Here is a 13,377-nt window from a genome sequence, read left to right on the forward strand (position 1 = left end):
GTGGTGGGTTAAATGGAGGTGTGGATTCCAGGAGTGCTGGATGGTGAAGGGTCCCTGGAGAGATGGGTGATCTGATGGATGGCAGGATAGAGAGAGAGATGCAAGCAGCCAGGCTGATGGGTGGGTGGGTGGATGGATGGATGGATGGAAGGATGGATGGATGGATGGATGGATGGATGTTCATGCCCTGCATTGTGCCCTCCCTGTTGCAGCCCCGTCCCAGGCAGAGGAGGAACCACCATCGCAGCCGATCCTGGGCGAGCTGATGGCCTCCCAGGTGACCCCCGAGTCGGTGGAGCTGGAGTGGAGCGTCCGCGAGGGCACCTTTGACTCCTTCACGGTGCAGTACAGGGATGGCCAAGGGCAGCCCCAGGTGCTGCCCGTGGAGGGTGGTTCGCGCAGGGTGACCGTGCCTGGGCTGTCACCGTCGCGGCGCTACAAGTTCAACCTGTACGGGGTGTGGGGTCGGAAACGTGTGGGCCCCATCTCCACCGATGCCGTCACAGGTGAGGGGGGCTGTGGTCACCGTTGGGAGCATGGGTTCCGGTTGTGGCAGGATCTTGGTCAGGGCCATTTTTGGATGGCTGAATGGAGGGGTGAGAGGATGGATGGGTGCCTGGGTGGATGGAGTAACGTATGGGTATACGATAAATGGATAAATGGCTCCTTGGTTGCTTGTTTGGATGGATGGATGGATGGATGGATGGATGGATGGATGGATGGATGGATGGGTGGATGAACCTACGTAGCATTGGATAAATGGCTGGGCAGCTCCTTGGTTTATTGGTTGAATGGATGGAGATGTGGATGGATGGAGACAGCGTTGGGTGGGTGGGAGGGTGGGTGGATGGATGGATGGATGGATGGATGGATGGATGGATGGATGGAGACAGACGTGGGTGGGTGGAGAGATGGATGGATGATTGGATTTTTGGCCAGATGTCGAGGAAACTTATGGGAAGGTGAATGGATGGAGAGAGGGTCACATGGCAGGGTGGAGGGATTGGTGGAGGGATGAATGGATGGATAAGAAGGCGAGGGATAAGTGGAGAGAGTGGTGGGGTAAGAACGGGCACAGTTAATGGTCGTCTGGCTGAGTTCCCGTCCTGACGGATGGAAGGATGTCCATGAAAATGGGTGATAGGAGGGATGGAGGCCCATGAGTGTGCATGGAGAAAGATCCGGAAAGATGGTTGTGTGTTGGGATGGTTGGTTGTACTGGTTGCTGAGTGGATGATCAGATGGAGGGAGGGAGGGAGGGATGGATGGATGGATGGATTGATGGAAGGAGGGAGGGATGGATGGATGGATGTTCCTGCCCTGCATTGTGTCCTCTCTGTGTCAGCTGCGGCCGAGCCAGAGGAGGAACCACCATCGCAGCCGATCCTGGGCGAGCTGACGGCCTCCCGGGTGACCCCCGAGTCGGTGGAGCTGGAGTGGAGCGTCCGCGAGGGCACCTTTGACTCCTTCACGGTGCAGTACAAGGATGGCCAAGGGCAGCCCCAGGTGCTGCCCGTGGAGGGTGGTTCGCGCAGGGTGACCGTGCCTGGGCTGTCACCGTCCCGGCGCTACAAGTTCAACCTGTACGGGGTGTGGGGTCGGAAACGTGTGGGCCCCATCTCCACCGATGCCGTCACAGGTGAGGGGGGCTGTGGACTCCATCCCTGTCCCCTTTGGGTGCTGGGTTTGGCGTGTGGCACGAGCGTGTTCACCTGGGACATCTCTTGGGTGCTGAGTGTTGGATGGAAGGAGGGATGGGAGCAAGGAGGAGGGAATGGTGGCTGGATGGGCAGGTACAAGGATGGATGAATGTGTGTCTGATGGGTGGTTGATTAGTTTTTTGAATGGATGGGCAGAAGGATTGTTAGATGGGGAGCTGGAGGGAGGGCTGGATGAATAACTGCATGGTTGACTGGATGTGGGGTTGGGCGGATGGATGATTGGATTCTTGGCCAGATGTCGAGGAAACTAATGGGAAGGTGAATGGATGGAGAGATGGTGACATGAAAGGGTGGAGCGATTGGTGGAGGGATGAATGGATGGATAAGAAGGCGAGGGATAAGTGGAGAGAGTGGTGGGGTAAGAACGGGCACAGTTAATGGTCGTCTGGCTGAGTTCCCGTCCTGACGGGTGGAAGGATGTCCATGAAAATGGGTGATAGGAGGGATGGAGGCCCATGAGTGTGCATGGAGAAAGATCCAGAAAGATGGTTGTGTGTTGGGATGGTTGGTTGTACTGGTTGCTGAGTAGATGATCAGATGGATGGATGGATGGATGGATGGATGGATGGATGGATGGATGGATGGATGGATGTTCCTGCCCTGCATTGTGTCCTCTCTGTGTCAGCTGCGGCCGAGCCAGAGGAGGAACCACCATCGCAGCCGATCCTGGGCGAGCTGACGGCCTCCCAGGTGACCCCCGAGTCCGTGGAGCTGGAGTGGAGCGTCCCCGAGGGCACCTTTGACTCCTTCACGGTGCAGTACAAGGATGGCCAAGGGCAGCCCCAGGTGCTGCCCGTGGAGGGTGGTTCGCGCAGGGTGACCGTGCCTGGGCTGTCACCGTCGCGGCGCTACAAGTTCAACCTGTACGGGGTGTGGGGTCGGAAACGTGTGGGCCCCATCTCCACCGACGCCGTCACAGGTGAGGGCATCTGCAGGTCCCATCCCTGTCCCCTTTGGGCGCTGGGTTTGGAGCGTGGGGGAGCCTTGGCAGGTCCTGTGACCTTGAGGGACATGGGGGGAGCATCTGACCCTTGATTTGGGGGGTGGCACGGGTGCATGCAAGGTCAGAGGGATGGAGGGCTGTTTGTATGGAAGGGTGGGTGAGTGGAGGAGTGTAGAGGTGGTTGGTTGGACGGTGGGTAGGTGGATGGATGCTTGGGATTGGATGGGTGAGTGGGTGGATGGATGGATGGATAGAGGGGAGGGAGGGATGGATGGTTGGTTGGTTGTTTGGTTGGTTGGCTGGAAAACTGATTGGTTGGACTGACTGATGGCTGGGTAGGTGAATGGAGGGAGAGACGTGTGGGTGGAAGCGTGGGTGGTCAGAGGGATAACCAGACTGTTTGCTGAATGAAGGGAGGGCTGGTTGCCTGCTTGGATAGTTGGGTTCATGGCTCCATGAACTGATGTGAAGGGGAAGAGTCATTGAAAGAGGGTGGGTGATGGGATGGAAGGAGACCTGGGTGGGTGGGAAGACACGTGGATGGTTGGATGGCTGGAAGGGCAGCTTTCTGTCAGGCTGGGAGCCTGAACTGCCGGGCAAAGGGGCAGTTGGCTGGATGAGCGTATGGGTGGGCAAGGGGCTGGAGGAATGGGGAATGGATGGAAGCGTGTCTGGTTGGGTGAGTTGTGGGATGGGTGGGTGATTAGATGGGCGGATGGATGGGTGGATGGTGGTCTGTCCCCAGAGTGCCCTGCATTGTGCCTTCCCTGTTGCAGCCCCGTCCCCGCCAAAGGAGGAACCACCATCGCAGCCGATCCTGGGCGAGCTGACGGCCTCCCAGGTGACCCCCGAGTCCGTGGAGCTGGAGTGGAGCGTCCGCGAGGGCACCTTTGACTCCTTCACGGTGCAGTACAAGGATGGCCAAGGGCAGCCCCAGGTGCTGCCCGTGGAGGGTGGTTCGCGCAGGGTGACCGTGCCTGGGCTGTCACCGTCGCGGAGCTACAAGTTCAACCTGTACGGGGTGTGGGGTCGGAAACGTGTGGGCCCCATCTCCACTGACGCCGTCACAGGTGAGGGGGGCTGTGGACCATTGCTGTGTCCCCTTTGGTGCCTGGGTATGGTGGGAACTGGGAACATGTCTTGGGTGCTGACTGTATTGGAGGAATGGGAGCATGCGAGATTGGAGGGAGGGAGGGAGGGATGGATGGACGGATGGATGGAGACATCCATGGATGGATGGATGGATGGATGGAGACAGACGTGGGTGGGTTGGTGGATGGATGGATGGAGATGTGCATAGTCAGATGGAGACAGGGATGTATGTATGGAGCAGTGCATAGATGCCTGCATGGATGGGTGGAGATGTGGGTGGCTGGATGTTTGGTTTGATTCAGGACTCGAGTATGAATGTGGTGCATGAATAAGTGGGTGGATGGAGGGAGGGAGGGAGGGAGGAATGGATGGATGTTCCTGCCCTGCATTGTGTCCTCTCTCTGTGTCAGCTGCGGCCGAGCCAGAGGAGGAACCACCATCGCAGCCGATCCTGGGCGAGCTGACGGCCTCCCAGGTGACCCCCGAGTCCGTGGAGCTGGAGTGGAGCGTCCGCGAGGGCACCTTTGACTCCTTCACGGTGCAGTACAAGGATGGCCAAGGGCAGCCCCAGGTGCTGCCCGTGGAGGGTGGTTCGCGCAGGGTGACTGTGCCTGGGCTGTCACCGTCCCGGCGCTACAAGTTCAACCTGTACGGGGTGTGGGGTCGGAAACGTGTGGGCCCCATCTCCACCGACGCCGTCACAGGTGAGGGGGGCTGTGGTCACCGTTGGGAGCATGGGTTCGGGTTGTGGCAGGATCTTGGTCAGGGCCATTTTTGGATGGCTGAATGGAGGGGTGAGAGGATGGATGGGTGCCTGGGTGGATGGAGTAACGTATGGGTATACGATAAATGGATAAATGGCTCCTTGGTTGCTTGTTTGGATGGATGGATGGATGGATGGATGGGTGGATGGATGGATGGATGGATGGCGTATAGATGGATGGTGGAGTGTGCATGAGCTTGGATAGGATGATTTTTGGTTGCTTGACCGGATGGATGGATGGTTGGATGGATGAACCTATGTAGCAGTGGATAAATGGCCGGGCAGCTCCTTGGTTTATTGGTTGAATGGATGGAGATGTGGATGGATGGAGACAGCGTTGGGTGGGTGGGAGGATGGATGGATGGATGGATGGAGACAGACGTGGGTGGGTGGAGAGGTGGATGGATGATTGGATTTTTGGCCAGATGTCGAGGAAACTTATGGGAAGGTGAATGGATGGAGAGAGGGTCACATGGCAGGGTGGAGGGATTGGTGGAGGGATGAATGGATGGATAAGAAGGCGAGGGATAAGTGGAGAGAGTGATGGGGTAAGAACGGGCACAGTTAATGGTCGTCTGGCTGAGTTCCCGTCCTGACGGGTGGAAGGATGTCCATGAAAATGGGTGATAGGAGGGATGGAGGCCTATGAGTGTGCATGGAGAAAGATCCGGAAAGATGGTTGTGTGTTGGGATGGTTGGTTATACTGGTTGCTGAGTGGATGATCAGATGGAGGGAGGGAGGGAGGGATGGATGGATGGATGGATGTTCCTGCCCTGCATTGTGTCCTCTCTCTGTGTCAGCTGCGGCCGAGCCAGAGGAGGAACCACCATCGCAGCCGATCCTGGGCGAGCTGACGGCCTCCCAGGTGACCCCCGAGTCCGTGGAGCTGGAGTGGAGCGTCCCCGAGGGCACCTTTGACTCCTTCACGGTGCAGTACAAGGATGGCCAAGGGCAGCCCCAGGTGCTGCCCGTGGAGGGTGGTTCGCGCAGGGTGACCGTGCCTGGGCTGTCACCGTCCCGGCGCTACAAGTTCAACCTGTACGGGGTGTGGGGTCGGAAACGTGTGGGCCCCATCTCCACCGACGCCGTCACAGGTGAGGGGGGCTGTGGAGCATTGCTGTGTCCCCTTTGGTGCCTGGGTATGGTGGGAACTGGGAAGATCTCTTGAGTGTGCATGAGCTTGGATAGGACGATTTTTGGTTGCTTGACCGGATGGATGGCTGGATGGATGGATGAACCTATGTAGCATTGGATAAATGGCTGGGCAGCTCCTTGGTTTATTGGTTGAATGGATGGAGATGTGTATGGATGGAGACAGCGTTGGGTGGGTGGGAGGATGGATGGATGGATGGGTGGGAGGATGGATGGAGACAGATGTGGGTGGGTGGAGAGATGGATGCATGGATGGATGGAGACAGACGTGGGTGGGTGGAGAGATGGATGGATGATTGGATTTTTGGCCAGATGTAGAGGAAACTAATGGGAAGGTGAATGGATGGAGAGAGGGTCACATGGCAGGGTGGAGGGATTGGTGGAGGGATGAATGGATGGATAAGAAGGCGAGGGATAAGTGGAGAGAGTGGTGGGGTAAGAACGGGCACAGTTAATGGTCGTCTGGCTGAGTTCCCGTCCTGACGGGTGGAAGGATGTCCATGAAAATGGGTGATAGGAGGGATGGAGGCCCATGAGTGTGCATGGAGAAAGATCCAGAAAGATGGTTGTGTGTTGGGATGGTTGGTTATACTGGTTGCTGAGTGGATGATCAGATTGAGGGAGGGAGGGAGGGATGTATGGATGGATGGATGGATGGATGGATGGATGGATGGATGTTCCTGCCCTGCATTGTGTCCTCTCTGTGTCAGCTGCGGCCGAGCCAGAGGAGGAACCACCATCGCAGCCCATCCTGGGCGAGCTGACGGCCTCCCAGGTGACCCCCGAGTCCGTGGAGCTGGAGTGGAGCGTCCCCGAGGGCACCTTTGACTCCTTCACGGTGCAGTACAAGGATGGCCAAGGGCAGCCCCAGGTGCTGCCCGTGGAGGGTGGTTCGCGCAGGGTGACCGTGCCTGGGCTGTCACCGTCCCGGCGCTACAAGTTCAACCTGTACGGGGTGTGGGGTCGGAAACGTGTGGGCCCCATCTCCACCGACGCCGTCACAGGTGAGGGGGGCTGTGGACCATTGCTGTGTCCCCTTGTGACGCTGGGTATGGTGGGAACTGGGAATATGTCTTGGGTGCTGACTGTGTTGGAGGAATGGGAGCATGCGAGATTGGAGGGAGGGAGGGAGGGATGGATGGACGGATGGATGGAGACATCCATGGATGGATGGATGGATGGATGGAGACAGACGTGGGTGGGTTGGTGGATGGATGGATGCATGGATGGAGATGTGCATAGTCAGATGGAGACAGGGATGTATGTATGGAGCAATGCATAGATGCCTGCATGGATGGGTGGAGATGTGGGTGGCTGGATGTTTGGTTTGATTCAGGACTCGAGTATGAATGTGGTGCATGAATAAGTGGATGGATGGATGGAGGGAGGGAGGGAGGGCGGGAGGGAGGGATGGATGGATATTCCTGCCCTGCATTGTGTCCTCTCTCTGTGTCAGCTGCGGCCGAGCCAGAGGAGGAACCACCATCGCAGCCGATCCTGGGCGAGCTGACGGCCTCCCAGGTGTCCCCCGAGTCGGTGGAGCTGGAGTGGAGCGTCCCCGAGGGCACCTTTGACTCCTTCACGGTGCAGTACAAGGATGGCCAAGGGCAGCCCCAGGTGCTGCCCGTGGAGGGTGGTTCGCGCAGGGTGACCGTGCCTGGGCTGTCACCGTCCCGGCGCTACAAGTTCAACCTGTACGGGGTGTGGGGTCGGAAACGTGTGGGCCCCATCTCCACCGACGCCGTCACAGGTGAGGGGGGCTGTGGTCACCGTTGGGAGCATGGATTGGGGATGTGGCAGGATCTTGGTCATTTTTGGATGGTTGAATGGAGGGGTGAGAGGATGGATGGGTGCCTGGGTGGATGGAGTAACGTATGGGTATACGATAAATGGATAAATGGCTCCTTGGTTGCTTGTTTGGATGGATGGATGGATGGATGGATGGATGGATGGGTGGATGGATGGATGGATGGATGGCGTATAGATGGATGGTGGAGTGTGCATGAGCTTGGATAGGATGATTTTTGGTTGCTTGACCGGATGGATGGATGGATGGATGGATGAACCTATGTAGCAGTGGATAAATGGCCGGGCAGCTCCCTGGTTTATTGGTTGAATGGATGGAGATGTGGATGGATGGAGACAGCGTTGGGTGGGTGGGAGGATGGATGGATGGATGGATGGAGACAGACGTGGGTGGGTGGAGAGGTGGATGGATGATTGGATTTTTGGCCAGATGTCGAGGAAACTTATGGGAAGGTGAATGGATGGAGAGAGGGTCACATGGCAGGGTGGAGGGATTGGTGGAGGGATGAATGGATGGATAAGAAGGCGAGGGATAAGTGGAGAGAGTGGTGGGGTAAGAACGGGCACAGTTAATGGTCGTCTGGCTGAGTTCCCGTCCTGACGGGTGGAAGGATGTCCATGAAAATGGGTGATAGGAGGGATGGAGGCCCATGAGTGTGCATGGAGAAAGATCCAGAAAGATGGTTGTGTGTTGGGATGGTTGGTTATACTGGTTGCTGAGTGGATGATCAGATGGAGGGAGGGAGGGAGGGATGGATGGATGGATGGATGTTCATGCCCTGCATTGTGTCCTCTCTCTGTGTCAGCTGCAGCCGAGCCAGAGGAGGAACCACCATCGCAGCCGATCCTGGGCGAGCTGACGGCCTCCCAGGTGACCCCCGAGTCGGTGGAGCTGGAGTGGAGCGTCCGCGAGGGCACCTTTGACTCCTTCACGGTGCAGTACAAGGATGCCCAAGGGCAGCCCCAGGTGCTGCCCGTGGAGGGTGGTTCGCGCAGGGTGACCGTGCCTGGGCTGTCACCGTCCCGGCGCTACAAGTTCAACCTGTACGGGGTGTGGGGTCGGAAACGTGTGGGCCCCATCTCCACCGACGCCGTCACAGGTGAGGGGGGACTGTGGACCATTGCTGTGTCCCCTTTGGTGCCTGGGTATGGTGGGAACTGGGAACATGTCTTGGGTGCTGGCTGTGTTGGGGGAATGGGAGCATGTGAGATTGGAGGGAGGGAGGGAGAGAGGGAGGGAGGGATGGATGGATGGATGATGAATGGATGGGTGGATGAACCTATGTAGCAGTGGATAAATGGATGCGTAGCTCCTTGGTTCATTGGTTGAGTGGATGGAGATGTGGATGTGTGGAGACAGATGTGGGTGGCTGGCTGGCTGGCTGGATGGATGGAGACCGACGTGAGTGGCTTGGTGGATGGATGGATGGATGGATGGAGATGTGGATAGAGGGATGGAGACAGGGATGTATGTATGGAGCAATGCATAGATGCCTGCATGGATGGGTGGAGATGTGGGTGGCTGGATGGGTAGATGAATGGATGTCTGGGTTGATTCAAGGACTCGAGGATGAATGTGGTGCGTGAAGAAATGGATGGATGGGTGGATGGATGGAGGGATGGATGTTCATGCCCTGCATTGTGTCCTCTCTCTGTGTCAGCTGCGGCCGAGCCAGAGGAGGAACCACCATCGCAGCCGATCCTGGGCGAGCTGACGGCCTCCCAGGTGACCCCCGAGTCCGTGGAGCTGGAGTGGAGCGTCCCCGAGGGCACCTTTGACTCCTTCACGGTGCAGTACAAGGATGGCCAAGGGCAGCCCCAGGTGCTGCCCGTGGAGGGTGGTTCGCGCAGGGTGACCGTGCCTGGGCTGTCACCGTCCCGGCGCTACAAGTTCAACCTGTACGGGGTGTGGGGTCGGAAACGTGTGGGCCCCATCTCCACCGACGCCGTCACAGGTGAGGGGGGCTGTGGTCACCGTTGGGAGCATGGGTTAGGGATGTGGCAGGATCTTGGTCAGGGCCATTTTTGGATGGTTGAATGGAGGGGTGAGAGGATGGATGGGTGCCTGGGTGGATGGAGTAACGTATGGGTATACGATAAATGGATAAATGGCTCCTTGGTTGCTTGTTTGGATGGACGGATGGATGGATGGACGGATGGATGGATGGATGGATGAACCTACGTAGCATTGGATAAATGGATGGGCAGCTCCTTGGTTTATTGGTTGAATGGATGGAGATGTGGATGGATGGAGACAGCGTTGGGTGGGTGGGAGGGTGGGTGGATGGATGGATGGACGGGTGGATGGATGGAGACAGACGTGGGTGGGTGGAGAGATGGATGGATGATTGGATTTTTGGCCAGATGTCGAGGAAACTTATGGGAAGGTGAATGGATGGAGAGAGGGTCACATGGCAGGGTGGAGGGATTGGTGGAGGGATGAATGGATGGATAAGAAGGCGAGGGATAAGTGGAGAGAGTGGTGGGGTAAGAACGGGCACAGTTAATGGTCGTCTGGCTGAGTTCCCGTCCTGACGGGTGGAAGGATGTCCATGAAAATGGGTGATAGGAGGGATGGAGGCCTATGAGTGTGCATGGAGAAAGATCCGGAAAGATGGTTGTGTGTTGGGATGGTTGGTTATACTGGTTGCTGAGTGGATGATCAGATGGATGGAGGGAGGGAGGGATGGATGGATGGATGGATGGATGTTCCTGCCCTGCATTGTGTCCTCTCTCTGTGTCAGCTGCGGCCGAGCCAGAGGAGGAACCACCATCGCAGCCGATCCTGGGCGAGCTGACGGCCTCCCAGGTGACCCCCGAGTCCGTGGAGCTGGAGTGGAGCGTCCCCGAGGGCACCTTTGACTCCTTCACGGTGCAGTACAAGGATGGCCAAGGGCAGCCCCAGGTGCTGCCCGTGGAGGGTGGTTCGCGCAGGGTGACCGTGCCTGGGCTGTCACCGTCCCGGCGCTACAAGTTCAACCTGTACGGGGTGTGGGGTCGGAAACGTGTGGGCCCCATCTCCACCGACGCCGTCACAGGTGAGGGGGGCTGTGGAGCATTGCTGTGTCCCCTTTGGTGCCTGGGTATGGTGGGAACTGGGAAGATCTCTTGAGTGTGCATGAGCTTGGATAGGACGATTTTTGGTTGCTTGACCGGATGGATGAGTGGATGGATGGATGGATGGATGGATGAACCTATGTAGCATTGGATAAATGGATGGGCAGCTCCTTGGTTTATTGGTTGAATGGATGGAGATGTGGATGGATGGAGACAGCGTTGGGTGGGTGGGAGGATGGATGGATGGATGGGTGGGAGGATGGATGGAGACAGATGTGGGTGGGTGGAGAGATGGATGCATGGATGGATGGAGACAGACGTGGGTGGGTGGAGAGATGGATGGATGATTGGATTTTTGGCCAGATGTAGAGGAAACTTATGGGAAGGTGAATGGATGGAGAGATGGTCACATGGCAGGGTGGAGGGGTTGGTGGAGGGATGAATGGATGGATAAGAAGGCGAGGGATAAGTGGAGAGAGTGGTGGGGTAAGAACGGGCACAGTTAATGGTCACTGGCTGAGTTCCCGTCCTGACGGGTGGAAGGATGTCCATGAAAATGGGTGATAGGAGGGATGGAGGCCTATGAGTGTGCATGGAGAAAGATCCAGAAAGATGGTTGTGTGTTGGGATGGTTGGTTATACTGGTTGCTGAGTGGATGATCAGATTGAGGGAGGGAGGGAGGGATGGATGGATGGATGGATGTTCATGCCCTGCATTGTGTCCTCTCTCTGTGTCAGCTGCAGCCGAGCCAGAGGAGGAACCACCATCGCAGCCGATCCTGGGCGAGCTGACGGCCTCCCAGGTGACCCCTGAGTCGGTGGAGCTGGAGTGGAGCGTCCGCGAGGGCACCTTTGACTCCTTCACGGTGCAGTACAAGGATGGCCAAGGGCAGCCCCAGGTGCTGCCCGTGGAGGGTGGTTCGCGCAGGGTGACCGTGCCTGGGCTGTCACCGTCCCGGCGCTACAAGTTCAACCTGTACGGGGTGTGGGGTCGGAAACGTGTGGGCCCCATCTCCACCGACGCCGTCACAGGTGAGGGGGGCTGTGGTCACCGTTGGGAGCATGGGTTCGGGATGTGGCAGGATCTTGGTCAGGGCCATTTTTGGATGGTTGAATGGAGGGGTGAGAGGATGGATGGGTGCCTGGGTGGATGGAGTAACGTATGGGTATACGATAAATGGATAAATGGCTCCTTGGTTGCTTGTTTGGATGGACGGATGGACGGATGGACGGATGGATGGATGGATGGATGAACCTATGTAGCATTGGATAAATGGATGGGCAGCTCCTTGGCTTATTGGTTGAATGGATGGAGATGTGGATGGATGGAGACAGCGTTGGGTGGGTGGGAGGGTGGGTGGATGGATGGATGGACGGGTGGATGGATGGAGACAGACGTGGGTGGGTGGAGAGATGGATGGATGATTGGATTTTTGGCCAGATGTCGAGGAAACTTATGGGAAGGTGAATGGATGGAGAGAGGGTCACATGGCAGGGTGGAGGGATTGGTGGAGGGATGAATGGATGGATAAGAAGGCGAGGGATAAGTGGAGAGAGTGGTGGGGTAAGAACGGGCACAGTTAATGGTCGTCTGGCTGAGTTCCCATCCTGATGGATGGAAGGATGTCCATGAAAATGGGTGATAGGAGGGATGGAGGCCCATGAGTGTCCATGGAGAAAGATCCGGAAAGATGGTTGTGTGTTGGGATGGTTGGTTATACTGGTTGCTGAGTGGATGATCAGAAGGATGGAGGGAGGGAGGGATGGATGGATGGATGGATGGATGGATGGATGGATGGATGGATGGATGGATGGATGGATGGATGTTCCTGCCCTGCATTGTGTCCTCTCTGTGTCAGCTGCGGCCGAGCCAGAGGAGGAACCACCATCGCAGCCGATCCTGGGCGAGCTGACGGCCTCCCAGGTGACCCCCGAGTCCGTGGAGCTGGAGTGGAGCGTCCCCGAGGGCACCTTTGACTCCTTCACGGTGCAGTACAAGGATGGCCAAGGGCAGCCCCAGGTGCTGCCCGTGGAGGGTGGTTCGCGCAGGGTGACCGTGCCTGGGCTGTCACCGTCCCGGCGCTACAAGTTCAACCTGTACGGGGTGTGGGGTCGGAAACGTGTGGGCCCCATCTCCACCGACGCCGTCACAGGTGAGGGGGGCTGTGGACCATTGCTGTGCCCCTTTGGTGCCTGGGTATGGTGGGAACTGGGAAGATCTCTTGGGTGCTGACTGTGTTGGAGGAATGGGAGCATTCAGGATTGAAGGGAGGGAGGGATGGATGGAGGATAGATGGATGGCTGATGGATGGATGGATGGATGGATGGATGGATGACTGTGCGTGGTTTTGGACTGGGTGTGTGCTTGGATGATGGTGTGGACACACGGCTGGGTGAATGGATGGTGAGAAAAGTGGTTGGACGACTTGACTGAAGGCATAAAGGAGCTTCTGATTGATTGGATGGTTGAATGGAGGTGTGGACTCCAGGACTGGTGCATGGACTCAGGAGATTGGATGGATGGAAAGATGGAGAGACAGATGGATGGATGGACACATGGGATGTTTATGCCCTGCTTCAATTGAATGGGTGGAAGACTAGACTGATGGATCGACGGATGGACGGATGTCTGGGTGGATGAACGTATGTAGCATTGGATAATTGGCTGGGCAGCTCCTTGGTTCATTGGTTGAATGGATGGAGACTTGGATGGATGGAGACATCCATGGATGGATGGATGGATGGATGTATGGAGACAGATGTGGGTGGGTGGATGGATGGAGATGTGGATAGACGGATGGAGACAGGGATGTATGTATGGAGCAATGCATAGATGCCTGCA

General features: G+C 57.3%; 1 protein-coding gene across 1 annotated transcript in view; it reads left to right on the forward strand.

Annotated features, from left to right (window-relative positions):
- LOC141735223 (tenascin-X-like) overlaps positions 1–13,377 on the forward strand; it is a 50,970-nt gene that overhangs the window by 24,406 nt on the left and 13,187 nt on the right. Inside the window, 13 exon segments of the mRNA XM_074567857.1 lie at positions 213–506; positions 1,346–1,639; positions 2,347–2,640; positions 3,441–3,734; positions 4,167–4,460; positions 5,321–5,614; positions 6,383–6,676; positions 7,129–7,422; positions 8,285–8,578; positions 9,140–9,433; positions 10,223–10,516; positions 11,274–11,567; positions 12,395–12,688. Coding sequence (XP_074423958.1) covers positions 213–506; positions 1,346–1,639; positions 2,347–2,640; positions 3,441–3,734; positions 4,167–4,460; positions 5,321–5,614; positions 6,383–6,676; positions 7,129–7,422; positions 8,285–8,578; positions 9,140–9,433; positions 10,223–10,516; positions 11,274–11,567; positions 12,395–12,688 — 3,822 coding nt within the window.

Source organism: Larus michahellis, chromosome 29 (assembly GCF_964199755.1).
Source record: "Larus michahellis chromosome 29, bLarMic1.1, whole genome shotgun sequence".
In the NCBI taxonomy this organism is placed as follows: domain Eukaryota; kingdom Metazoa; phylum Chordata; class Aves; order Charadriiformes; family Laridae; genus Larus; species Larus michahellis.